This window comes from Dermacentor albipictus, chromosome 3, assembly GCF_038994185.2.
Source record: "Dermacentor albipictus isolate Rhodes 1998 colony chromosome 3, USDA_Dalb.pri_finalv2, whole genome shotgun sequence".
NCBI lineage: Eukaryota > Metazoa > Arthropoda > Arachnida > Ixodida > Ixodidae > Dermacentor > Dermacentor albipictus.
In genome coordinates, this window is record NC_091823.1 from 180,482,822 (window position 1) to 180,508,639 (window position 25,818).

At 48.4% G+C, this 25,818-nt stretch overlaps 1 protein-coding gene across 5 annotated transcripts in view; it reads right to left on the reverse strand.

Moving 5' to 3' along the window:
• Positions 1–25,818, reverse strand: part of ZnT63C (zinc transporter 63C) — a 190,191-nt gene that overhangs the window by 38,973 nt on the left and 125,400 nt on the right. For all 5 annotated transcript variants that reach the window (XM_065450150.2, XM_065450151.1, XM_065450148.1 and 2 more), the window contains exon 6: positions 4,081–4,361. In XM_065450150.2, coding sequence (XP_065306222.1) covers positions 4,081–4,361 — 281 coding nt within the window. The remainder of the gene's footprint in view (positions 1–4,080; positions 4,362–25,818) is intronic.

The following is a 25,818-nucleotide window of genomic DNA, read 5'->3' on the forward strand; positions in this document are numbered from 1 at the left end:
CGTAGGTCGGTCGTGAATTCGGAAATAGAATGCAGGTGCCGAATTTGCCGGGACGTGTGTGTGCTGTGGTTTCCACGGAAAGCGAATGTTAGTGGCTTATGATCCGTCAGTACGTGGAACACGGTACCTTCGAGAAGGTGGCGAAAGTGGCGAATGCCAAGGTAGACAGCCAGGAGTTCGCGGTCGAAAGTGCTGTATCGAGTTTCTGCCGGCTTCATCTTCTGTGAAAAGAAACCAAGTGGACACCACAGATTGTGCTGGAATTGTTGTAAAACTGCACCAACGGCACTGGAGGAGGCGTCGGTGATGAGCCGCATGGGCGCGTCAGTTAGGGGATGCACTAGGAGGGTGGCTTGTGCCAGGGCATTCTTGGCTTCTTGGAAGGCGGCTTCTGCTTCGGATGTCCACTCCAAGATCGCAGATGGTGTCTTTGGAGCCTTCAGAGCCTTCAGCATGTCGGTCAGAGGTAGAATGATGCGCGCTATATTAGGCAGGAACCGACGATGGAAGTTCAGAAGCCCGAGAAATTCGCGGAGCTTGCGAAGAGACGTGGGACGTGGAAAATCCCGTAGAGCTTGAACCTTCCTGTCCAATGGCTTAATTCCTTGAGGTGTGACAAGGTGTCCAAGAAATTCGACGTTGTCAACACCAAAGACACATTTGGCTGTGTTGACAGTTAGGCCATGTTCCTGCAGTCGCGAAAACAGCAACCGCAGATGGTCAGCGTGCTGCTCTGGGGAAGAACTTGCCACCAGCAGATCATCAAGATAGGCGATGACGAAGTGCAGACCACGTATGACTTCGTTGATGAAGCGTTGGAAAGTTTGGCCTGCGTTCCGTAACCCGAATGGCATGCGGACATACTCGAATAGGCCAAAAGGTGTCGTGATGGCAGTCTTCGGTATGTCCGCTGGTTCCACAGGAATTTGATGATATGCCTTGACTAGGTCAATCTTGCTAAATATGGTTGTTCCAGCAAGAGTGGTAGCAAAGTCATGAATGTGCGGGAGCGGGTACCGGTCGGGAGCGGTGCGGGCATTCAATGCACGATAGTCTCCACAAGGGCGCCAATCTCCGGGGTCACGCTTGGGCACCATGTGTAGGGCAGATGACCAGCTGCTTGACGATGGCCGGATTATGCCTAACTGCAGCATGTGATCAAATTCTCTGCGAGCTGTGGCGAGGCGGTCTCCAGCAAGACGTCGTGGCTTGCAGAACGCTGGAGGACCCGTGGTGACGATGTGGTGCGTCACAGTGTGCCGCACTGGAAGTTCCAAATTGGTAGGTTTTGTAAGTTCAGGAAATTCACTGAGGATAGAGGCAAATTCTGATGATGGCGAATGCGGAGCTGGTTGCGTAGAGGCGGACAGCGGTGCGAGGATACCCTGCACGGAGAGGCTGGTCGTACAGTCCACAAGTTGACGGGAGCGGAGATTCACGTTCAAACCGAAATGGGTAAGAAAGTCCGCACCTAATATGGCGAAGCGCACGTCGGCGAGGATGAAAATCCACCGAAATATGCGACGCAGGCCCAGGTCAATGGTGAGGGAGCGTTGGCCATATGTTGCGATTGTGGATGTATTTACAGCTTGCAAAGGCGCAGTCCTCGGACAACGGTGTCGGTCCTGGCGAGAGGCAGGAATGACGCTTACCTCTGCACCAGTGTCCACAAGAAAGCGATGGCCTGCGATCCTGTCTGTGATGTAGAATAGGCGGCTTCCCGTAGCGGTTGAGTCACGCGCCGCCATTAGTGACTCGCTTCCATGTTTCCCTGCCAGCGACAAGGCTGTCGACATTTTGCAGCGCTGGCGCCGAACCTGGTGTGGTACCAACAGAAGCCGTCAGAAGTGTGTCTTGGGCGGGAACGGGAACGCGAGCGTGAGCCACCCCTCGCCAGTGGAGAGCGACGAGGCGTGTCCATCTGCATTGCTGCCATGGTGTCCATGAGCATGTCAATTTTCTCCTCGAGGCGAGATTGCCGGGCCTCGAGGTCTGATGTGACAGTGGTCGAGAACACCGCGGATCTTGCGCCGGAGTAGTCGTTCACGCGGTCCGCGAGCTCTGCCAATTTGTCAAGAGGCATATCATCCGCAGCTGCCAAAACCACGACAAGTGTCTGAGGCAAGCGTTGCAGAAACAGCTCGCGCAATAGTGGACTCTCGGAGTCTTGGGTACGGTCGCCGAGTAGCTGTCACATCCGATGTAATAGCTGCGATGGTCGGCGATCGCCGAGTTCTTCCGCGTTGACGAGTTGCTGCAAGCGGCTTCTCTCGGACACGGTGTTGCGTGCGAGCACTATGGCCTTGAAATGGTCGTAGGGCGTGGCCGAATGTGGGGCTCTCATGACGTCGTCGAACTCATCAGCTACCTCGGAGGAAAGGGCTGAGACGACATGCAGGTACATCACACGTTGCGATGTGATGCGCCGCAGATCAAAGAGGGCTTCTACTTGCGTGAACCACACGGCCGGATTCTTCGGCCAAAACGGCGGCAGCCGCAGCTGGGCATTGGAAATGGCGTCCATGGCAGCGCTGGGGGCAGGGATGTCGCCTGGCACTGTTGATTGGGGCTGAGGAGCCGGGGCGTCGTTGCTGACTACTGTAGTGTTCATTTCGTCTTCCATTGCGTGAGCTTGCTACGTCCGAGTCACCAAGCTATAGGGGCGCAAAATGCGTCCGCTATAGACAGACGCGCGCAGAGAGAAGAGAACGAACTTTGAGAGCGACCGGCGAGCAGCCGAGCGCCGGTGAAACTGAAACTTTATTGTACGTGACTTCCACGCCGGGGAGGCCGGCGCCGCGAACATAAACATCCGCTCGTTGTGCAGACGCTCACGGCGGCGGCGGCGGAAACGGATCCACTACACCTCCTGTAACCGCGTTGTGAATCGCATTGGAGAGATTGTATCTCCCTGTCTGAGGCCTTTCTTTATTGGGATTTTGTTGCTTTCTTTATGGAGGACTACAATGGCTGTGGAGCCGCTATAGATATCTTTCAGCATTTTTACATATGGCTCGTCTACACCCTGATTCCGTAATGCCTCTATGACTGCTGAGGTTTCGACTGAATCAAACGTTTTCTCGTAATCAATGAAAGCTATATATAAGGGTTGGCTATATTCTGCACATTTCTCTATCACCTGATTGATAATGTGAATATGATCTATTGTTGAATAGCCTTTACGGAATCCTGCCTGGTCCTTTGCTTGACAGAAGTCTAAGGTGTTCCTGATTCTATTTGCGATTACCTTAGTAAATAGTTTGTAGGCAACGGACAGTAAGCTGATCGGTCTATAATTTTTCAAGTCTTTGGCGTCCCCTTCCTTATGGATTAGGATTATGTTAGCGTTTTTCCAAGATTCCGGTACGCTCGACGTTATGAGGCATCGCGTATACAGGGTGGCCAGTTTCTCTAGAACAATTTGCCCACCATCCTTCAACAAATCTGCTGTTACCTGATCCTCCACAGCTGCCTTCCCCCTTTGCATATCTCCCAAGGCTTTATTTACTTCTTCCGGCGTTACCTGTGGGATGTCGAATTCCTCCATACTATTTTCTCTTCCATTGTCGTCGTGGGTGCCACTGGTACTGTATAAATCTCTATAGAACTCCTCAGCCACTTGAACTATCTCATCCATATTAGTAATGATATTGCCGGCTTTGTCTCTTAACACATACATCTGATTCTTGCCAATTCCTAGTTTCTTCTTCACTGCTTTTAGGCTTCCTCCGTTCCTAAGAGCATGTTCAATTCTTTCCACATTATACTTCCTTATGGCAGCTGTCTTACGCTTCTTGATTAACTTCCAAAGTTCTGCCAGTTCTATTCTAGCTGTAGGGCTAGAGGGTTTCATACATTGGCGTTTCTTGATCAGAGCTTTTGTCTCCTGCGATAGGTTACTGGTATCCTAACGGAGTTACCACCGACTTCTATTGTGCACTCCTTAATGTATCACGAGCTATTGTTTAATTTTAAATTACCTAAGCAACACTGAAAACCATTGTCAACTTGTACAATACTTGGTGAACAAGAGGCTAGAACCAATTTGGTGCTTCAAACCCCTCGACTTGGCTCACCCACCTGCTGCCCTTCGAGCTGGACAAACTCGGGCTGTATGGTGGTGGAGTGGATGCCTTCGTTGTGGAAGAACTCCTTGACGCGCTCGGCGATGTGCATGTAGTCCTGCAGGTTCTTGCAGCGGATGTGGGCTGAGGCGATAATGCGCTCGCCTGCCAGCTGCCACACGTGGAACTCATGCACGGCCAGCACCCCTTCCACCTCCTGCAGAAGCTTCTTCTGCAGGGAGTCAATCTGGATGTGTGTCGGCACAGTCTGCAGCAGGATTAGTGCCGAGTCCACCACTGCAACAACAACCATATAACTATCACTGTGTAGAAAGAAAAAGCACTGATGCAGTGTCTTCACAATACACACGAGTGGACACACTACCCTGGTGCATCTAGAGGTGGCAACATTGTCACTGCATTAGTATAGACAGCCCTCCACATGTAAAACACATGGCAGTGTTTTGCTGTTAGCTAACAATAATAGAATGAACTCAGTTTCACAGCTTCGCTGAAAACATGGACACCGTTGTGGGTGCACGAACCAATGGCACTGCGATTGAGTCGCGCCACCTGCAGCGCTTCCGGTTGCGCGCCTTTTCTGCTGCACCTGCGTCCCATGTGGCTGTTCTGTTGCTGTGCTTTTCTTTGTGTCGTGCATCGGAGGTTTGAGTGTGCACTGGTCTGTGGAGGTGTCAAGCCTGGCCTGTGTCAAGCATTCAATATGCCGAGATATTTTACTTTGGGGTGTAAAAATGGCTACAAGTCATCAGCTAAGCATCACTTTCTTTCACCACCGAAAGAAGGTGGAAACATGCTTTACACAGGAAAGATAGAAGACTGACTGAGAAATGTAGAGTGTGCGATGTGCACTTTGAGGAGGAAGACATTCTTAGGCACTACTGTCACGTCATAAACTGTAAAGAGAATGGGATTGGAAATGAAACTAAGCCCAAGGCACTATACCTATGCTTTCTCCGACATTGCCAGTGCACAATTCCAAACCGAAGGTCTCAGCTAGGAAATGAAGATCGCCAAGAAAACGTGCAATGCCTTGTGTGAAGATGAATACGTCAGAAGTCAAGTGAAGTTGAACAGCAAGACCAAACTCGCAGTCCTGTTGCCAATGTGTCCTGTCTGATGTGTCTACTCTTGTGTCCTGTCTGCACGCCTCACCTCTTTTTTGCATAATGCTGATGTAGCATTCACGATGGATGACCTAGCTACTGTAACATTGCCATAAGGGCAGTGGGTCTTTGAATGCCTAGATAATGAAGTGACTCGAAAAAAATGTGCAGTATTTTACACACATCGCCTGGCGAAAAGCCAGTTGCTGTTACAGAAGACTGTTGTCGTTACAGAAGGTTTAAGCTGTGTAGTGAACGGCTGCAACAAAATGAACAAACAGCTGTCATACAGCATCACATGTCTTAAAGCAAGTGTATAAGTTCAAGATATGCGAAGGAGTCAAGGTCAACTAACAATTAGAGAAAGTACGCCAAAAGAATCACGCTGTCCTATCACGGCGGCCAGTGTGCCCTCAATGTTTGAGGCTTGGTAGGAGGCTACAACAGACAAAGCGCTGCCTTGGAAACGCTAAAGGGCCTATGGGCAAAGCAATGCTGCATTGGGGCAGAGTGTGGGTCCCAAATCTGTACCAGTTCATCCTTTTCCCCAATTTGTTATCAGCTGTCCTCCCTTCAATTATAGAGCCACATATTTATTAAAGTCATAAAAACAGCGCGAAATGGCACCATTGTTTACGGAGTGTATACTAAGGACACCAGGCTTACAATAATGATTGCTGCGGCATTACTAGTTCGTTATGTAGTTTATCATATCCAGAAAATATGTCCTGTAAGCCCTACGCTACCTGTCAAGGACATCTCTGTGTTTCGAAGGGGTGGACAAACGGGCAATAGGACTAACTTTCCCCCAGGAAAAGCATAGCTTATAAAGGATGTAGGGGACCTCTCCATTTCCAGATGGCACAATCAACAATAGTTTTTAAAGCTTTTCTATGCTATCCGATAGTTTTTTCTCTTTGCTTCTTCTCTTATTGGCTATTCTGCTTTTATCCCCCTCCCACTGTGGGGATGCGCGACCCTCGCGCCTCCCCTTACGTTTTTCCCGCATAGCGCGTCTCCTGTAGTGCGGCTTCGCCGCACACGCGGCGGTCCGAGTGGTACAGGCGCAGTGCGAGAGATGGCGCTAGTGTTGCGCGGCTAACGCCGCGAGGTTACTTGGGCGCCGAAAGGAAGGCGCTTGCTCTCTTTGGGGTTCGGGAAGCAAGCGGGACTGACGTCTCCCGCGTGCGCGGCGACCCATGCTTCTGCGAGACCGCCTCGCGTGGCCGCCCTCGAACGCGCCACGATTCGCGTGACTATACACGCGAACGACCAGGCGTTGGGATCCAGCATGGGGCGAACATATTCGCTCGCTTCCGGCCGCGGTAAGTCGGACTTCTAGATTTGTCGCGCGCCCATCGGCATGTTTTGTGGATAGCAACTCGGCTAGCAGGCATGGATGTATGAAAGGTGCAATAAATGCCCTTGTGACTGTTTGCACTACTGTGTTGTCGTTCCTTTGTCCCAAGAGTACGGTGTGAGATATCCCACATCAGACTCCACATCTGGCGCCCAACGTGGGGCTCTTGGGGCATCGGACGATAGTTTTAACAGTTTTGCTTCGTTCGAGACCTTTGTTTGAACCGAAGCGTAGGCCTAGCGTGAATTTTGATCGCTAGCGTCGGCGGCGTGCTTTCTTGAGCGAGGTGGCGGTGGCTGTAGTGTGTTTGAACATGTCAACGTGCTAAGCCTTTTTGCAAGTGTTTTTTTTAATGGCATTCGTCGGTACGAGAGCCACGTGGTCTGCATCCTGGGAGAGCGAGGCTGAGCGCCCGCGGAGCAGTGGCAAGCCTGAAGCGAGTGAGTACGGAAGCCTCGTGGGTGGTCCGAATTTCTTATGTAAATAGCTTCTCCTATCTCTTTGACTGATGAAGTCGCGGCTCTGGGAGCCGGGTGGCCGCGGGCCACGGGTGCCACTACGGGCTGACTGGTATTGCGGCCTGGCACCGGGCGCTCCGACACCGTCAGGCACGGTGGGCGCCGTCAACTCGGATGCTGTGTGCACCGAGCGGAGTAGGACCACCTCACAGAGCTGACGTCTCCTCGCGGCTGCCTGTTTTGCGCCCATTTTGGGTGTTGTTTTTGGATGCCGGTTGTTGTCAGGGTAGCGACGCTTTAGGCCTAAGGCTTTACGAAGCTGCCTGTCGCACGTGGAGGGACACAACCTGGTGGACCGTGGCGTTGAGGTGTTGCACTTTGCTTACCTCATTCTAGTTAGCCTCGCACGAATTGAAATTACTCGTTCGACTCAAGAAAGCGAGCTTCGTTCACGTGAACTTAGCATCTGAGTAGCTGCCCAATCTTTTGCTAGCCGAGTTGAACATCGTACTACGTGGGCGATGCGCATGCAGAATTCCTCTCCCTTGCACTACTTTAGTGTTCGCCGAGTGTGTTGAGTTTACGCAGTGTGATTGGAGTCACCCCTGGTTTGCCGTCACCTGCACATCGTCTGCGCTGCTGCCCCGGACTACGATCGAGCCACCCCGGGCGATGGTGATGCTGTGGCCAGTTCGGCGCGGCGACTTCGGCGGCCTCCTGTTTCCAGCTCACAACCCTCGGCGGCGGACAAAAGAGCCGGCGGTCACCGACAGCTACTGCGGCTCCCGCCAGCAGGGCGAGTCGGCGCGAGCGACGCTTGCTCGCACCGACTACTGCGTCGTCGTCTCCGGAGTCCTGGCCTGGGATCGTGCCGTGGAGGCTGCAAAGCTGCTACTGTGACCGGCGGACGCCAGCGGTGCACCTAGGGACAATGTCGGCTCGTAGGCTATGGACAGCGTGTGGACATTTCTTCGGCGCGGCCACTGTTACATGTACTACCTTGTCGCGAAGCGCGCGTTGATGCGAGACCGAGTGACATGTTTCGCCGGAATATGTACTGATTTAAGGTTGGGGGGATGTGGGGATGCGCGACCCTCGCGCCTCCCCTTACGTTTTTCCCGCATAGCGCGTCTCCTGTAGTGCGGCTTCGCCGCACACGCGGCGGTCCGAGTGGTACAGGCGCAGTGCGAGAGATGGCGCTAGTGTTGCGCGGCTAACGCCGCGAGGTTACTTGGGCGCCGAAAGGAAGGCGCTTGCTCTCTTTGGGGTTCGGGAAGCAAGCGGGACTGACGTCTCCCGCGTGCGCGGCGACCCATGCTTCTGCGAGACCGCCTCGCGTGGCCGCCCTCGAACGCGCCACGATTCGCGTGACTATACACGCGAACGACCAGGCGTTGGGATCCAGCATGGGGCGAACATATTCGCTCGCTTCCGGCCGCGGTAAGTCGGACTTCTAGATTTGTCGCGCGCCCATCGGCATGTTTTGTGGATAGCAACTCGGCTAGCAGGCATGGATGTATGAAAGGTGCAATAAATGCCCTTGTGACTGTTTGCACTACTGTGTTGTCGTTCCTTTGTCCCAAGAGTACGGTGTGAGATATCCCACATCAGACTCCACACCACAAAGTGGATTATGAAGTGCCTTATCTGGCGGACACATCCAGTCACAACTGATGTTGGAGTAGCTTCGCAGTACAGCATAGCCTCTGCAATTGAAGCGTACACATCGCCCTTAAGATTCGTACTGTGCTTGCGAAGCTGTCACTCATAGTTTCAAAACCTTTAACTTTAATTACGAAGGCACTATAGCTTTTCAGTGAAGTAATAAATTGACGCAGACGAGCGAATGTATGTGCAATACCAAGCTGCCGTGCCCCTGCAACTAATGCGGTCAACCGGTAGCTGGACTCGACTGCAGCATTGTTGGTCCTCGCGACTACCGCGTGGGCCACATGCTTGTAATGGCCAATATGCGGAGCTGCGAAACTGAGTTGGTTCTACTAAAATTGCTGTTAGCAGTAGAGAACAGATTGAAGTTAACTGGTGATATACTGTCCACAACATGACATAGTTGCATAGAAAAGGCACAACTTTTTTTTTCACCTATAAGAAAAGTCAACTGTCAGGCAACACACAATTCAGACGAGCAATTTAGATTCCAGTACAGTCTTAATGCTTTCTGCATATTCAGCTTGCATACTCAACAGTACTGTACTACCTGTCACGTTTCCCGCCAATCTTGCTCTGTAACCTTGCAGTGTGCCTCTAAACAAATTCAAGTAGCATACACTCTACAATGCCGCCTGGTGCGAAAATCAGGTGCGAAATGCTGCCATTGAGTTCAGTCACTTGAACGATAGCACGACACTTTACGCAAGATTTATAATGAATGAAAAATGACCTGCAATACTAAAGAGGCTACAAAATGTCGGGAAATTTCACCTCACAATGATGCTCACCTTGCTCATCAAATCAAATCAAATCAATCTTTATCTTGCAGTAAAAGAAGCAGAAACTGGATGGTCATTTTGGGCTAAAAGATACGAGAGTAGCTTGACGGAGCCCAAAAGACCTTACATGGCAATATCACCTTGGCACACCATCAAACACTGTAGTAGACATATACATACATGGGAGGCAAAAAACATAATAGTCATGACTGCATTATAAATAACTATGTCATAGTGCACCGTAGTAATGACAGCAAAATGCATATGTGCAGGAGAAAAAAGAGAAAACAAAAGACAATAGAAATGGAATGTTATCACTGAAACAAGATTTCATAACTGAACAAAATATTGTCTGAGTTGCTTCCTATTGTAACCTGCAATATCTACATATTTGTTGAGAATAAACTGTAAGTTGCAGGCTAGCGATTGGTGTTTGTAGCAGTATGTACAGAAATGTGGACTAATCCATTCGTCAGATTTCCTTGTGTTTATCTTAGGCTGACGGTGTTCTAAGCATGCTAGACGTTCAATGAAGTTCTTTACTAATGTCTCAGAAAATTGCATTACATATAATAAACGGTATGTGTAAAGGTGATCTACTCTGACAATATTAAACAATTTATATGCATTTCTAGTCATAGACAAACGTTCCAGGTTTCCGATGTGATGAATAATTTTTTTCTGCAATATCAACTCTGTTTATATTGGCTTTAGTTGTCGCGCACCAGACCAATGCACAGTAGTTTAAGAGTGAATTGAAAAGCGCATAATATATCTGTAGTTTGGCGGAGGCTGGCCACATGCCGCGACAACGGCATAGTACTACTGTCACAGAGGATAGTTTTTTTACATGTGTTTTTTACATGTGTATCCCAAGTTAAAATAGATGAAAAATGAACACCAAAAATTTTGTAACTGTCAACAATCCCTATGTCTCGATCCTCAAAAATAATGTTATGTTTTAATGTTGCTTTTTTGTTTTTCGCATGAAATATCATAACCTTTGTCTTTGTTGCATTATTCTTAAGTTGATTTTCCTTAGACCATATAGATAGCTTCTTTAGTAGACTGTTACATTGTGATGATAACTGGTTTATATCAGATCCTTCCATTAGAATGGTGCTGTCGTCTGCATATATAATAAATTTTGCCCTTCCGTCTAAATCTACGATATCATTAATATAGATGTTAAACAAAAGTGGTCCCAGCACCCTCCCTTGCGGTACCCCAAATTTATTGTGTAAGAGGGTTGAGGTTTCACCATTTATACATGTGCACTGTAGCCGTTTACTGAGATATGATTGTAATAAATTTAAAGAATTACCACGTATACCATAAGACTGCAATTTGCCAAGTAGTGCAAAATGATCAAGGCAGTCAAACGCTTTGCTGAAATCCACAAATAGAGCAAGTGTAAACATGTTCTTTTCTATGTTTTGTAGGATGTATTCCTTTAATGAAAGTAGAGCTGTCTCCGTTGATCTCCCCTTTCTGAAGCCAAACTGTGCATTTGTTAAAACATCGCACTTGCCGAGAAATTTTGTCATGCGAGAGAATAACATTTTTTCAAGACCCTTAGAAAAAACAGGCAATACATATATTGGCCTATAGTTACTTGGTACATTGTGATCACCACCTTTAAAGATTGCAGAAACCCTGGCACATTTCATACATTCTGGGAAGCTTCCCAATTGCAACACTAGGTTGAATATATGTGCCAGTAAATTAGAAATGTAACATAAACAGTATTTTATGGGCTTTACCTGTACATTTGCAATATTGACTGCTTTGCTATTTCTTAAGCTAGCAAAGGTACTGTAAACTTCATATTCATCAATGGGCTGCATAAAAATGGTTTGCTGAACAGTGGTAAGTATACCTTTGGTGGTAGAGGGTGTATTTGTGGGATCGCCATATGTGAGGGCGGTGTTTACAAAGTGCTCGTCGAAAAAATCTGCCAGTGATTTACCGCTGAGTACGGAACCTCTGTAATATTGTATTCGGGACGCTGGTTTTGTTCTTACGACCCAGTAAAATATTTATTATTTTCCACGTTACATCCGGCTGCTGTCGACTGACATCCGCAAAAATACTTTGATAATATGTATTTTTTGCTTGCTTGAGCTCAGCGTTCAACCAATTCCTATAAATTTTAAATTCTTTTAATGCGATCTCAGAAAGTGTTCGTAAAAATGAATGGTACTTGCGATGTTTTACTTTAATCATCTTCAAATGATGTTTAGTGATCCATGGTTTTCTAGCTTTTCTTGGAGATTTCATAACTTTATAAGGGAAATGCTGATGGTAAGTTCTTGTAAAGCTATAGATGAAAATATTGTATGCGTCATTCGCATCTTCGTTTTCTAACACAGATGACCAGTCGCAACTAGCTATCTCCTTTTTAAAAGACTCAAGCCTATCTTGTTTGATAAGCTGTATCTTAAATGCAGTAGTCCAGTTTCTACACGTATTGGATTCATTACAATACATCAGAAAAACTGGACAGTGATCACTAAGGTAGGATGCAATCGTACCAGCACTATAGACTGCAGTGTCTATATTTGTCACAATAAGGTCAAGGGCAGATAAGGAGGGACACGTGATTCTTGTTGGCGTACCGATGTAGTTTTCAAAACCCGATAATGATAGTACAGAAAAGAAATCTTGCGAGCATTTACCATCTAAAACATTGATATTGAAGTCACCACCGCATATAAGCCTATAATTTTCCTTACTAACATAATGTAAGAAAGCCTCATAGAGCTCAATGAAGCACGCTAAATTTCCGCTAGGAGGACGATAAACAACATAAATTATTTCATCTTTATGCTTCAGTGTTAAGATCTCAGATCTTCAGTGTTAAGTTGAAGGGCTGTACTCAGATAGTATTTCACAATTTTTATGTCTAGTCACAAGAAGCGCCACAATACTGCCCCGCCTGTTGGCCCAGTGGCGTGGCGTGGCACCTAGCTCGATCTCTGTGAACCGGTGCACCAGTGGCAACATGGCTAGTACACTACAGCTTATTTCTCACGTAAACTGTGCTTCCTGGCATTGAGTTACCACACGAGCACACATCACAGAGACGCGCCTGCCAAGTGGCGGCCGTACCCTGGGCGCCACGCAAGCTCTCTTCTGATTAGCGTTTCATTGCCATGGTAGATGTTCACAAGCTCACAACGAGTTGTTTACTTGGGTCTTTTGCTCCCATGACATCTCATTCTCATGCTTGGTGAGCCACTACCCGGTTAGCCCTAGCACAGCAGGCACATGTACTCAATTAGTCTTGCGGTGAGTCTTTGCATGTAAGCACAACTGTTGCACTCTTTTATTTTGTGTTAGTAAACCCATGCTTGCTGGCGATGTGATTCTGGAGCCTTCTCTGTGTAACATCAATGTTGACAAACCCTGCCACAGTGTCTTTGTGCATTGCGTAGAAGACGAGCATCATGCCCTTTCCTGACCATTGCTCGTAGGGTGAGCCTCATGCAAATCCATCTCCACAAAAATCGATTCACTGCAAAGTCAAAATTAACGTTTTGATGTTTAAAGTTTTTATTTATTTATTCCACATACCCTCAAATGCAAAGACATAATGGAACTCAACACCTTTGGTGCATAGTGCTCGTTGAGTACCTTGGACAGCTCTTGTTGGCTGACTTGTTTGGTGCAACCAGAATTTGCAGAATCAAGTATATGTTTATGTTCCACAGCACGTCGGGAACACAGCTGTCTTCTTAGCTTCAGGCACGTTGTTGACGCAAAATAAAGCTCCACTCGCTTATGGTACTCCATCCAATCTGTGGTCAATGCTTCGAAAGCTTCCAGTTTATAAATTGCTGCCACAATTGCTAGCAATAATAGTGCGGCTGCTGGCATTGATATGACCACATCCTTGTCACTACTTGTGACGATCAGGCCCGCATACACAGTAGTGGGGGCATGTACCGCACTGCCTAGTTTTTTAGGTCATGTGCACCGTTTTAGTATGGAAATGACAGCGACAGTTGCACCGCAGAAATGACAGTGACAGTGGTTTGCCTCTCTGCCTACCATGCGAGTTCTGCGATTCATCCACCACACCGCCAAACCTACACCCTATATCGTAGAAGTACAAAATTTTGGTTGATGTCTTCGGCTACTGTGCCTCGAACGCAGCAATGCTGTTCGCCAGATGTCCTGCTGCACTTGGAGGTGTTGATTCACATTTCTGTTAGCCTAGACTCCCTGGAAACCTCTGCAATGCCCATATGATGAACCTTATAGTTTTATTGTGCGCTTAAATCTTTCCCCCGCAATATCAGTTGAGGGTGAATACAGTTATTCATTTATTTAATATATATATATATATTCAGTGAGAAGACTTTGTAGCTGTCCAAAATTATTTCTGGAAAGACTTGGATTAATGTTGAAAGTAGGTTTGGAAACTTGGGCAGTTGGTGTAGGCAAGGGATAATCCTAGAGAAAGCGCATCACTGATGGTGGCAATTTTTCCTATGAATGTGATCATCGTGCCTATATTGAGGCACTTAGATTCCTGGCTCAAGTTTGTCCCCACCATTATCCCCCTCCCTCTATGCAGCTTAGTGATTCTACTTTTGATGCAGATTTCAGGGTCAAGCAGCAGCTGCTGGTTGCTTTTAAAGGAGTACTGACACAAAAATTTGAAGTCGAGATAACTTGTGAGATCGATTTAGTGGGTCACACACACATCGTGTGTAAAATATCAGCGGCGAATATCGCTTAGAACATATTTAAAATCAATTTTAAAGTATGTGCGCCCAGCCAACCGTAAAACAGAGCACCTCGCGACATTGACATCACCCGGGTCTGTAAATAGCCAAGAAAACGCTACGTCATGTGGCTACGTCACGAATTTTCGTTGGCTGCCATGCGGCTTTACACGTGCTCTTTACATGTGCTCGCCGTCGCCGGCCGCAATATCCGAGTCGCTGCCCTCCAGTGGGTCAAATTGAAAGTAATTGGCCACGTCTAATACGGCGGCGACTCCCACATGCAGGAAATCGTTGCCGCTGGACGACGAAAACGAGGACGACGACGACGATGGCGAGGACATGGCAAACCACGTGCAGGCGTAGCAGACGACTAGCAACACGAAGCTCGCGTGCCGGCGCGCCGCACGCTGGCTGTGCGGCAGAGCATACGTCATGGCTTTTTGCGAACACGTGAACACTTTGTTTACACTCCCGGTGGACTGTTTCGTTGCTCTCTGAAACCGAAACTTGGACTGGTTGCTACAAAAAAGACTGCAGATAATTACCTGTCGCGCTCTGAAGTAAATGAGGTCTCATGCCGTGATTACTGGGTCATTAACTACTTATTAAAGCAGAAAAAACCACATGGATTTTTTTTGTGTCAGTACTCCTTTAAATTAAATTTTGTGGTTGTATGCGCCAAAACCACAATACTGCTACACGCGTGTGGTATTTGATTGTTTGAACGAGGTGCATGGGGGCTATCACTCAAGAAAAGCGGAGAAAGAACGAACTGGGCTCGCGCTGTGAATCTAACCAGTCAGCGCAGCAACTGCTGTTGTAAAGAGTCGCTCGTCTTACTGACTTGTTCTTCGCGCAACATTGTGGTGGAGGTGGCACATTCCCCATCCTTGCCACGGAGCTCTGAAGCGGCCGTACCATCATATTCTCAGCCCTGGCTTCCGATGGAACCACCCGGTCGCCACCTACACCTGCAGTGCCAACCACAACGTACGTTATGGTTCCTAGTCTCCTTGATCCTGAGATATTCTTTGCCCAAAATGATGTTGACGTCGATGACTGGCTCAGCATGTATGAGCGTGTTAGCCAAAGCCACCACTGGGACCCTACCATCATGCTTGCCAATGTGATATTTTATCTGGACGGGACACCCAGGACCCCGCATGCTGCCCTACATAAGCGGAACAGCCGTTCGGCGCCAGGCCCAGATGGTGTTACGAATAAAACACTAGGAAATCTAGATTACCCCTATGTGCAACAACTCACCGAATACATCAACAACTGCTGGCGCCAGGGATCCATTCCCCCGACATGGAAAACGGCCAAAGTAATTCTCATCCCCAAACCCGGTAAGCCATCTAGCCTCGCCAATCTCCGGCCCATATCGCTAACTTCATGTGTAGGCAAGGTCATAGAGCGCGCACTTCTAACCCGTGTAAACACTCACCTCGAAGATACATGTGCTTACCCCCACTCGATAGTTGGCTTTAGACAGCATCTTTCCACCCAAGACGCTATGCTCCAACTTCAGCATCAAATCCTAGATGGCAAGTCCCGTCACACGAAGGCGATCTTGGGCCTCGACCTCGAGCGTGCCTTCGATAATATAAGGCACTCCACCATCCTCGAGCGCATCTCCTTGCTCAACCTTGGAGAACGCACTGACAACTACGTAAGAGACTTTCTATCCAATCGGAAGGCCTTCCTGTCGGTCGGAGACATTCGATCGGAGGAACTCTCCCTCGGCAGCATGGGCACACCACAAGACTCTGTCATTTCCCCAATACTGTTTAATCTGGTTATGCTCGGATTAGCACAAGAACTACAAAAACTCGACGGCATTGAACACACCGTATACGCCGACATTACAATCTGGGCTGCAAAGGGCAGTGACGGCCAAATCGAAACTACCCTACAAGATGCCATTGACGTCGTAGAAAATTATCTTGAAGGCATGGGACTCCACTGTTCCCCTGAAATGTCGGACCTTCTCCTATACCACCCCACACTCCGTGGACGCCCCCCGCAGCACTCCACGACTAAACGCCAATACGAGGAAATAGAGCTCAACTTGAGGGATGGCAGACCCATACCCGTGGTCCCTTGCCTCCGCGTTCTTGGTATGACCATAGAGGCCAACGGAGCTAACTCTACGGCTATCTCAAAGATCCTTTGACAGACCGCCAATACATCCAGACTCCTAAAACGAGTGACCAACCGGCGAGAGGGTATGAAGGAAGAAAGCCTCATCCGCCTTGTCCAATCTTTTATCGTCTGTCACATTACTTATGTTGCGCCCTTTCTCAACTCGTACAAAGCTGAAAAGACTAAACTGGACATCATCATTCGAGGAGCCTATAAGCAGGCCTTAGGACTACCCAACCACACCAGCACGGAACTTCTACTACAATTAGGTATCCACAACATGCTAGATGAGTTAATCGAGGCCCAACGTCGATCTCAACTAGAGCGGCTTACTCTCACGGAAACGGGCCGCAGCATTCTAAACAAGCTTAATATCACCTACCACCGTCAACATGGAGACAAACACCCAATACCACGCGACATTCAGCAATGGATACACGCCGACCCTATTCCGAAAAACATGCACCCAGACTACAACAAAGAACGCAGGAAGGCACGAGCTACTTCCCTCATCAAAGCTTACGCCAACACCGCGGGCGTGACGTCACCTTCTTCGACACAGCTGAGTACCAAGATGGACGGCGCTTTGCGGCAGTTACCACAGTAGGCGGCTTGCTCCGACATGCTGCCAGCATCATTACCAAAAATGCCGAGACGGCCGAGGAAGTGGCCATCGCCCTGGCCACTCTTGACCCAACCTGTCACACCATACTGAGTGATTCTCGCGCAGCAGTCAACAACTACATCAAAGGTCGTATTTCTCATCAATCACTCCGTATCTTACCACAAGCCCCGCATTTGCCTGAACATCAAATCACCCTTGTCTGGATGCCAGCCCACGCCGGCGTTGTCCACCCGCACCTCACTAACCTCAACGAGGTTACACACTCCGTGGCACGAGGACTAGTCAACCGTGCCGGAGACGGTGCAGGTGCACCCGCAGGACGCGACCGCCTTACAAGATACAACGACTGTCATATGTAAGTGCTGCGAGTCGCCCCTAGAAGATCGGAGCGGCCATCAAGCTCCATGAACGACGAGGAAGACAATGGGTGCACGAGCACGGCAGCACGGGGGCGCGCTCGCGAGGTTCGATCCAGGCGGGCAGCAGCTCCGAGCTCCTGGGCTGAACGAGGCGAGGGTTCCTGCCAGGCGAGACGTCCGTGGCAAGGTGCGGAGGACTACGGAGGCGAGCGCGGACGTCCCAGGGCCCCTGCTGCCAGTGCTCGAGACGCTGGCTGACCCGAGAGCCGCCGGTCCCTGAACTGTCGCACCTGAGCTGTGCCGAGCAGCGTTTCAGTCTGGCACAGATGTTGCTGTGCTAGACGAGGTCCTCACGTGTGACCGCTGCACGTGGATTGCGAGCGGCGTACGAGCTGGGCACTGAGGTCGTGCTGGACGTGCGACTGTAGCACGTCGGTCGTGAGCGGCGTCCGAGCCGGACATCGAGGGCGCGGGGAACAAAGAGTCCCCTGGCTGCTACCGCGGCGGCTTCCGAGCGTGCCGAGCCCGAGAAACGTGTTGAACGGGGCCTGAGTGTGTGGTCGCCGCGGCCAGCTCCAGCACGGGTGGCCGCACGGTGCGGTGACGACCGAACTGTGAGCCTCGCAATCCGGGACTGTTTCAGCCCGTGGACACACGGACTGCAGTTACGCTGTCATCAACTCTCTGTACATATTCATATTTTAAAGGTTGCTTTGAGTTTTATAAACGCACATAAATGACTCTCTGTCTTTCTTCCGCATCACTGCGCACTAGCGAAAGTGCCGAACAGTCCTAATCACCACAACGACCTTGTAAAGTCATTTTACCTCGCAAGAAGAACCTTCCCTACCCCTTCCATACCCCGACATCTACCCGAGCCAGACGTGCAAGGTCTGTAAAACTGAATCTGCAACACTCCCCCACATGCTATGGGAGTGCAAATGTCAATACCCCGACCTTAATCCCGTGGCCCTCTCGTCGAGATGGCACACCGCCCTGCGCAGCTCCCATCTCGACGACCAACTCTGGGCGACCCAGCAGGCCTACGAAGCGGCGAAGAGGCAAGACCTCGACGACCTATTGTGGGAGGCCTAGGCCCAGCCGACTGAACTGCTGGTGCTCATTAAAGTTTACTCTCTCTCTCTCTCTCGAAGGGTTAAAGGGTGCGGTGTAGTTGTCAACAGTTGCATCCACAAATCTTGCTTTAGTGGTTGTATCGACAGCAAGAATTTGGATGGAGCTGAGCTTGGCCCATTTGGTTTTGTGCGAGAGACAGCCTTCGGCAAAAACCTTTCTTTTTACAGAAGCTACAGATGGAGTGTTGAGCTGGGCAATTGAAGCATGAGTGAGGGGCGCGGTCGCAAAAATTACATGTAAGCTGCTCTCGTGGGCGCTTGGGTTGATGCAGCAATGGCTGAGATTTTGCGTCATTGCGATAACAGGAGGCTGACCTGCTGGCTTTAGCGAAGTCTAGATAAAGCTCACGGGATGCTTGCTGCCCAAGTGTGACAACTTTCGTTCCTTATCTGCGTCTTTGGATTGACACGACTGCATCGAAGAATCTTTGAGTGTCAACTTCACATTCTGAGACAGCTGCTTCAATAGCCGAGTGTCACGCAGGCGAACGATGAACCAGTTGCGTACTAGTCTTTCTTCTATCTTAGCTGAAGGTAAGTTGCAATGTTTGACCAGCTGGCAGAGCTCAGAGTAATAATTATCGACACTTTCGTCAGGCGTCTGAACCCGTTTATGGAAGTGTGAGGATTCATACAACTTGTCTGTCGGCTGAACAAAGTGGGCAGTAAAATGAGCAGTGTCTTCAGCCTTTGTATTCGACAAGGCAACATGTCCAGATCCATCTTCCCAAAGAGCAAAACCAGTGGCAAATGGTCAGTTTCAATGTTGAAACTTATTCCCCAGACAAACTCATCAAACCTCATCAAACTCATCAAAGCTGGATAGCCCATGACCATATCGTAAGAGGCAGCGACTGGGTGTTGACAAAAAACGTATTGAGAAGTGGGTGAGCTCTGGGAACCATGGAAGAAAGAAGAGATTGTACCCGTATGACCTTGGATGCCTAGCTGAGTCCGGAAACTGTAACGTAGTCCTCGTAGTGGATTTACCATGTCTGCCAGCTTGATGGATTGGTTAAGTCGAACTGTACAGGCGGCTGCAAGTTAAGGCCGAACCATTTCGCGCCCGGCTCCTCGGTGGCACTACACTGGTCCCCGCTGCTGGCCATTGTGTTGCTAGCAACTGCTTTTCACTGATACCATTCACTTAGAAGAGTGAGTGATGCCCACCACTTCTGACACCATGCTGTGTTCGCATAGAAAAGCCTGACACGTTCCATCCCAAACAAACAAGTGCTCCATTATTCAAAGGCATACATACAGTCAACCAATGTCCAAGGGGAACTACGAACTTGTGGCATTCTAACAGAACAATGGCGACCTCTACAGCTGGCTTGAGTCCAGACTGCACTGTTTCGTTCAGTGTTTACACCAGAAAACACGAAAGGCAAGAAACGTGAAAGGCCAAGTTCAAATGGACTTGTATTTGATCTTGTGACCCACCTTTATGAAGTGTATTTGAATCAAGGATACATCATATTTCTAGACAATTTTTACATTGAGACCTCTGATTTTGTTCATTTTCTTGAGCAGAAAACCCTTTTGTGTGGAACAACATGAAAGGTTCGTCGCGGGTTCCCTTCTGAATTGAAAGACTCCACTTGGGGAAAAAAGAAAGCAAAACAAGGAGACATTTGTCGGCTGTAATGCAGAAATGTTTGTACAAGCAATGGAAAAACAGGCATGTGGTCAACATGGTGAGCACTGCACATACTGCCAAAAGTTATGTGCCTGCAACGCGGAAGGACAAAAGAGGAGACCAATGGACAAAGGTATAAGCTGCTTTTGATTGAAGAGTATAATTCAGGGATGCTTGGCGTGCACAAGTCTGACCAGCTGATTACGTCTTACAATGCGCTGATGAAATATGTTGGGCAGTGGAAGACTCTGTTCTTGCACTGTACTGACATTGCAGTCAACAGTTTTGTTTTTTTTGAGGCACAGCACCCTGAGATAGAGGTGTGGTCAAGGAAGTCCGGCTATGACCAGCTGGCCTTCAGAATTGAGCTTGTCAACCAGATACTTCGAATGGGTGACCATGAGCACTCGTTTCTGTCGCTCCTTCCATTCCGTCTTTCACAGACAGGATAGCCGACGACCACCAGCGAAGCAGGTAATGGAGGGGTGCTGTGCACGCTGATTGACACACGGCCGTTGACGTGACTAACAGACGGTCGTGTCACCAACCTTTTCATTCTCAATTCTATACCCTCGCTGTTAACACACTTTCATTCGTTGCCGCACCCACCTGCCTTGCCCCCTCTCCACTTTAGGAGAACCCTACCTGTATATACTGTGCCAAGAAAAGATTGTCACCTTGAAAAAGACAAGTTCACTTGTCAAAAAATTGGCTCCCACTTTCACTTTGTTCTCGTTTTGCTCATCGAATGTATTAAAGTATCTTAAAATACAAGTGGAAAGTATAGCATCCGATACAATTGCAGTAGTACATGTATCTTCTCTCTGTATCTTATTAGATAAGTCACTAGATAATCAAAAGCTGCCCGAAGATTGGAAGACAGCCAACATGACTCCAATATTTAAAGAGGGTGATCGTACACACATAGGCAAATACAGGCCGATATCTTTAACTTCCGTTTGCTGTAAGACTCTCGAACATGTCCTGTACTCTAATCTGATGAAACATTTTCAAGCAAATAATATTTTCACCTCGGCTCAGCATGGGTTCCGCTCTGGTTTTTCGTGCGCCACACAACTAGTCGAATTCACTCCTGACATTGCACTCGGCCTTGATCTGCAGAAAGCATTTGATGTCATCCCGCACAATCTACTTTGCTTAAATGTATAATTCCTAGGCATTCCTGAACATATTGTCGCAGTACAACGCGGACCGTAGACAGGGAGACATTCAAGAACCGCAGGACAACTTGTTCAAATACAAAACAGGCCAGAGACACGTCTTCTTCGTTCACGCCGAATCCCACTGACCCACTAGATGAAGTCCGTTAATCTCCCTATCTTCGTTGTCGTCTGCATAGAAGAATAGACGCGTCAATATTCGCGGCTGGATAAAGGATTATTTACACCTGCGTAAACAGCAAGTTGTTCTTAATGGGGTGACATCAGCTCCAATGCACGTGCCATTGGGAGTGCCTCAGGGCCCTGTGCTTGGGCAATTTTGTTCCTTGTTTATATTAATGATTTTGTAGTAGGCCTTAAACCAACAATTAGACTGTACGCCGACGACTGCGTCATGTATCGTACAGTGAAATGTCATGCCGATATGTCTGTCTTACAGGGTGACCTTGAAAAAGTATCTATCTGGTGCAGGCGGTGGTAGATGACTCTGAATACTGGTAAATGCTACCATGTGCAGTTTACAAAGAAAAAGAAAACATTCCCCAGTTCCTATTGCGTAAATAATATTGCACTCAGTACCACTAAGAATGTTAAGTACCTCGGAGTTACGTTTTCTAAAACGCTTGACTGGACTAATCATGTTAACTCAATTAGTGCGAAAGCTTACCGTCTTCTTCACTTTTTCCGACAAAATTTTAAGCATTCTCCTTCATCACTGAAGGCAACCTTGTATTTAACAAACGTCAGTCCTACTCAAGAATATGCATGCGGTATCTCGGATCCATACACTAAAAACCTCACAGACAAAATAGAACACGTCCAGAAGCAAGCAGTACGCTTCGTAACAGGAAATTGTCCGGAATACGGGAAGAAAGCGTTGGAAAACTCTTTCTTCATGCAGGAAAATCCTAAGATTGAAATTTCTTTATAATATGTATAAAAGTAAAACTGGTACTGACTGTTCATCAAGGAGCCGCATTACGTTTCATCTAGGAGAGACCACGCTAACAAAATTAGAACGTATCAGTGCCATACCAATCTGTTTTAAGTATTCATTTTTTCCTAACATGTTTAATGATTGGAATGAGCTCCCTAATGAAGCGATGGCAGCGTCTAGTTTTGAAAATGCTATTGAGAGCCATGTTGTTTGATTGTCCCGCTATTCATCTCTGCACATACTCTACTTTTTTTGTTAGTTACTTTGTTACTTACTTTGTTTGGTACTTTCTTAGTTTGTCTTCCGCTTTTGAGAATTTCAGTGCTTAAATGATGTTGTATTTACTGATGTATTCTTTTTAGGTATGGTAAATATGTTTCCATTGTGACCACCTGTATTTTAACCCCCCTACGATAATGCCGTACAGGCGATGTAGGTATACAGAATAAATAAATAAAATAGATTTTGCCCGAGTAGCTTGTATTGACACGTGTACTTGTTGATCTTTCTTGGCTCACCACTTTTCACCGCCTAACAAATGTTATCACTCAGGAGAGGACATGCCTGCATGCATCTGATGTTTCTCTAATGTTATCGATGGCTCTATCCATTGTCTGTTGTCACCGAACCTTGTGTAATCTTATTGTAGGCGCGATGTGAATTGTGTAATACTTCTGGAAAGCACGTGGGCAGCAGCGGTTACTCTGGAACATTCGATGATGCATGTATAAAAGCCGACGTGCTTGACCCGCAGATCAGATTTTTGGACGATCGCTTACTGTGGTCGCTGCTATCGTCATGCTTAAGTGTAGCCTGTTTTTTCTGGCCACAGGTTCACCCAATGAAGAGTTAGTTTCGCCATTCACAGTCTTGCTACTGCGTTTTTGATCATCCCTACCACGTGACGTCTGGTGGAGGTGCTGGGTACATGTACCAAACACCCCTGACTAGCTGCGATCATGAAGAAAATACCAATGTCGTTCCAGACCATTGAGCAGGCCGGAGGCTAAAACACCTGACCCCGGAACACGGACTTCAACCTGAGACAACCAAGAAGATAATGGCCAAGTCTATAACCCCAATGGCAGCCCCGGCAGCCCCCATTGTACTGCAACAGCCCAGGGAGCCACCAACCTCCCATGGGTCATTGTTTAAGACTTTGAAGACCGGGATCAATCGCTGAAAACATGCGAAAGGGTGGTTGCTTTCAACAACTGGAACTCTGGGGACAAGCTGCAGCCTGTGTAATTCGCCTTAAAATACGCTGCCAGGACGTGGTTTGGAAACTGAGAATCCTCCCTGGTTACATGGGACATGTTCTGCAATGCCTTCCTGCAGACCTCCACGAGCGTCCTGCACAAGGAGTGAGCCCAAGCTCTACTGGAAACCCACATGCAGCTGCCGAATGAGAACATCGCGATCTTCACTGAGAAAATGACTCGCCTGTTCTGCCATGCCAACCCCGACATGTCTGAGGAAAAGAAAGTTCAGTTCTTGATGCGGGGTGTGAAAGAACTCTTTGCTGGATCGATACGCAACCCGCCCAAGAACGTCGCTGAATTTGTTTCGGAGGTCACAACGATTAAGAAGACGCTTCAAATGCGCACCAGGCAATACAACCAGTGCGCTGACAACAAAGTGAGCAGAAGCTCGTGTGCTAGATGGCGATGACCTGTGTGAGACGATCAGAGTGGTCGTACGGGAAGAGCTGCAGAAGTTGTGCCTAAGGTCACAGAACCAAGGGGCCTCTATCGCTGGCATAGTTAAAAAAGCGCTTCAGCGGTCAGTAGAAGTACCAGAAGTTCCGGCATTGCCACAGCCTCAGCCAGAAGTGATCTACACCACCATCGCCCGTCGTCAAGGTCCCTTTCAACAACCGCGCCAGGGCCCCGTAATGCCGCAATTCCGTCGTCAACTGCTGCCACTTATCACCCAGTGCAGCTACCTAAGGAACACAGACATTTGGCAAACCCCTGGCCACCGGCCACTTAGCTACAACTGCGGGGAAGCCAGACATGTCTATCGCCGGTGCCTATGCTGTGACTTGGGACTGCGAGGGTTCGCTGTGAACGCGCCATACCCACCGCAAGTGGAACGGCCATGTGATATCACCGACTACCTCATTGCCACTCAATGAAGCCCTCGACGACCGTCCCGTTTGCCATCACCAGGGTGCTACCTGTCGCTGCAGCGCCGACCATGCATTGGCTCAGCCCAGGGCTGGTCCGTCAGCCCATACCTGGAAAGCTAAAAGCAGCAACCGATGGAGGTGCGGTTGCTGTTTGTCGAACTGACGAAAATCCTCCGCCGACACTGAAGACGTCGAAAAGACTATCTCAACAATATATTGCTACCTGGTGTTTTGAGCCAGCGTTGCGTGCCCAGCAAAAACAGCAATTGAAGACACCGAAGTCAAAGATCTCGCACCAGCTGGAGAACCGTCCTTTTGTGTCTGACATTTTCGTGTCCGGCTGCTGATACTGCTACTTACTCTTGTCTTAGCGCATGACAATATCAACGAGACGCTGCCATCCCAGCGAAGCCTGGAAGCAAAGAATGCATCGAGCAAAAGCCTGACGAAGCGACGTACCAGCCGATGCAACGCAGCTGTGATCTGACACCAAGCCCTAACTGAAATGCAAAACAAAGAGCCACCGAGCTCAATGTCTTGCTCGACGGCCATGCAGTCACCGCATTAGTAGACACAGGACCGACTACTTCGCCATGAGTGGACGCTTCATCGCCCAGTTGAAGAAAGTTTGGACTGCATGTGGTGGCCCCCAAATTTATATTGCTGGAGGACACCTAATACGACTGACTGGAATCTGCACGGCAAGAATTACCGTTCATGACCGAACTTACCCTGCCACCTTCGTTATACTCCAACAGTGTTCACAAGACATAATTCTCGACATGGACTTCCTGAGCCAACACGGCGCAGTGATCAAACTGAAGTCGAAGTCGATAACGCTATCCAAAAATCAAGCGATACTGCCGGAGAGCTGTAGTAGTCACCACGCCTTGAGTGTGCTCAAAAATCAAGTCAGCATTCCGCTTCACTCTAGCATTGTTATTTTTGTTGGCAGCAAAACACCTGCAGACGTAAAAGGCGTTACTGAGGGTGATCAGCCTACTGCTGTCAGTCTACTGCTCAACCGTGAGATTTTCATCGCAAGAAGGATTGCTCGACTACACGAAAGACAAACGGAAATGATGCTGACAAACTTCAGCCAAACGTTCACACACATCAGCGAGGGCATGACGATCGCATACATCGAGGAAATTGTGTAAACCAGCAATGTGTCTGTTCTGTTGGATTCTGTCGCATCTACCTCAATGACCATGGTTCCTCAACCAGACTTCGACAGAAATCCAGGTCTCCCAAGGAGTAAGCAGCAACCGCTCAAAATTTTTCTCCGACGATACAAAGACTGTTTTTCGATGCCATCAAGGCTTTGACAAATACCAGTTCCAAGACATTGCACAATAACTCAAGAATCCATTCGACCACTCTGCCAGAGCCCTTACAGATTTTCAATGTGTTAATGTGAAGCTACAAGGCAACAAGTCGATGAAATGCAGCGCGATGACATCATCCCGG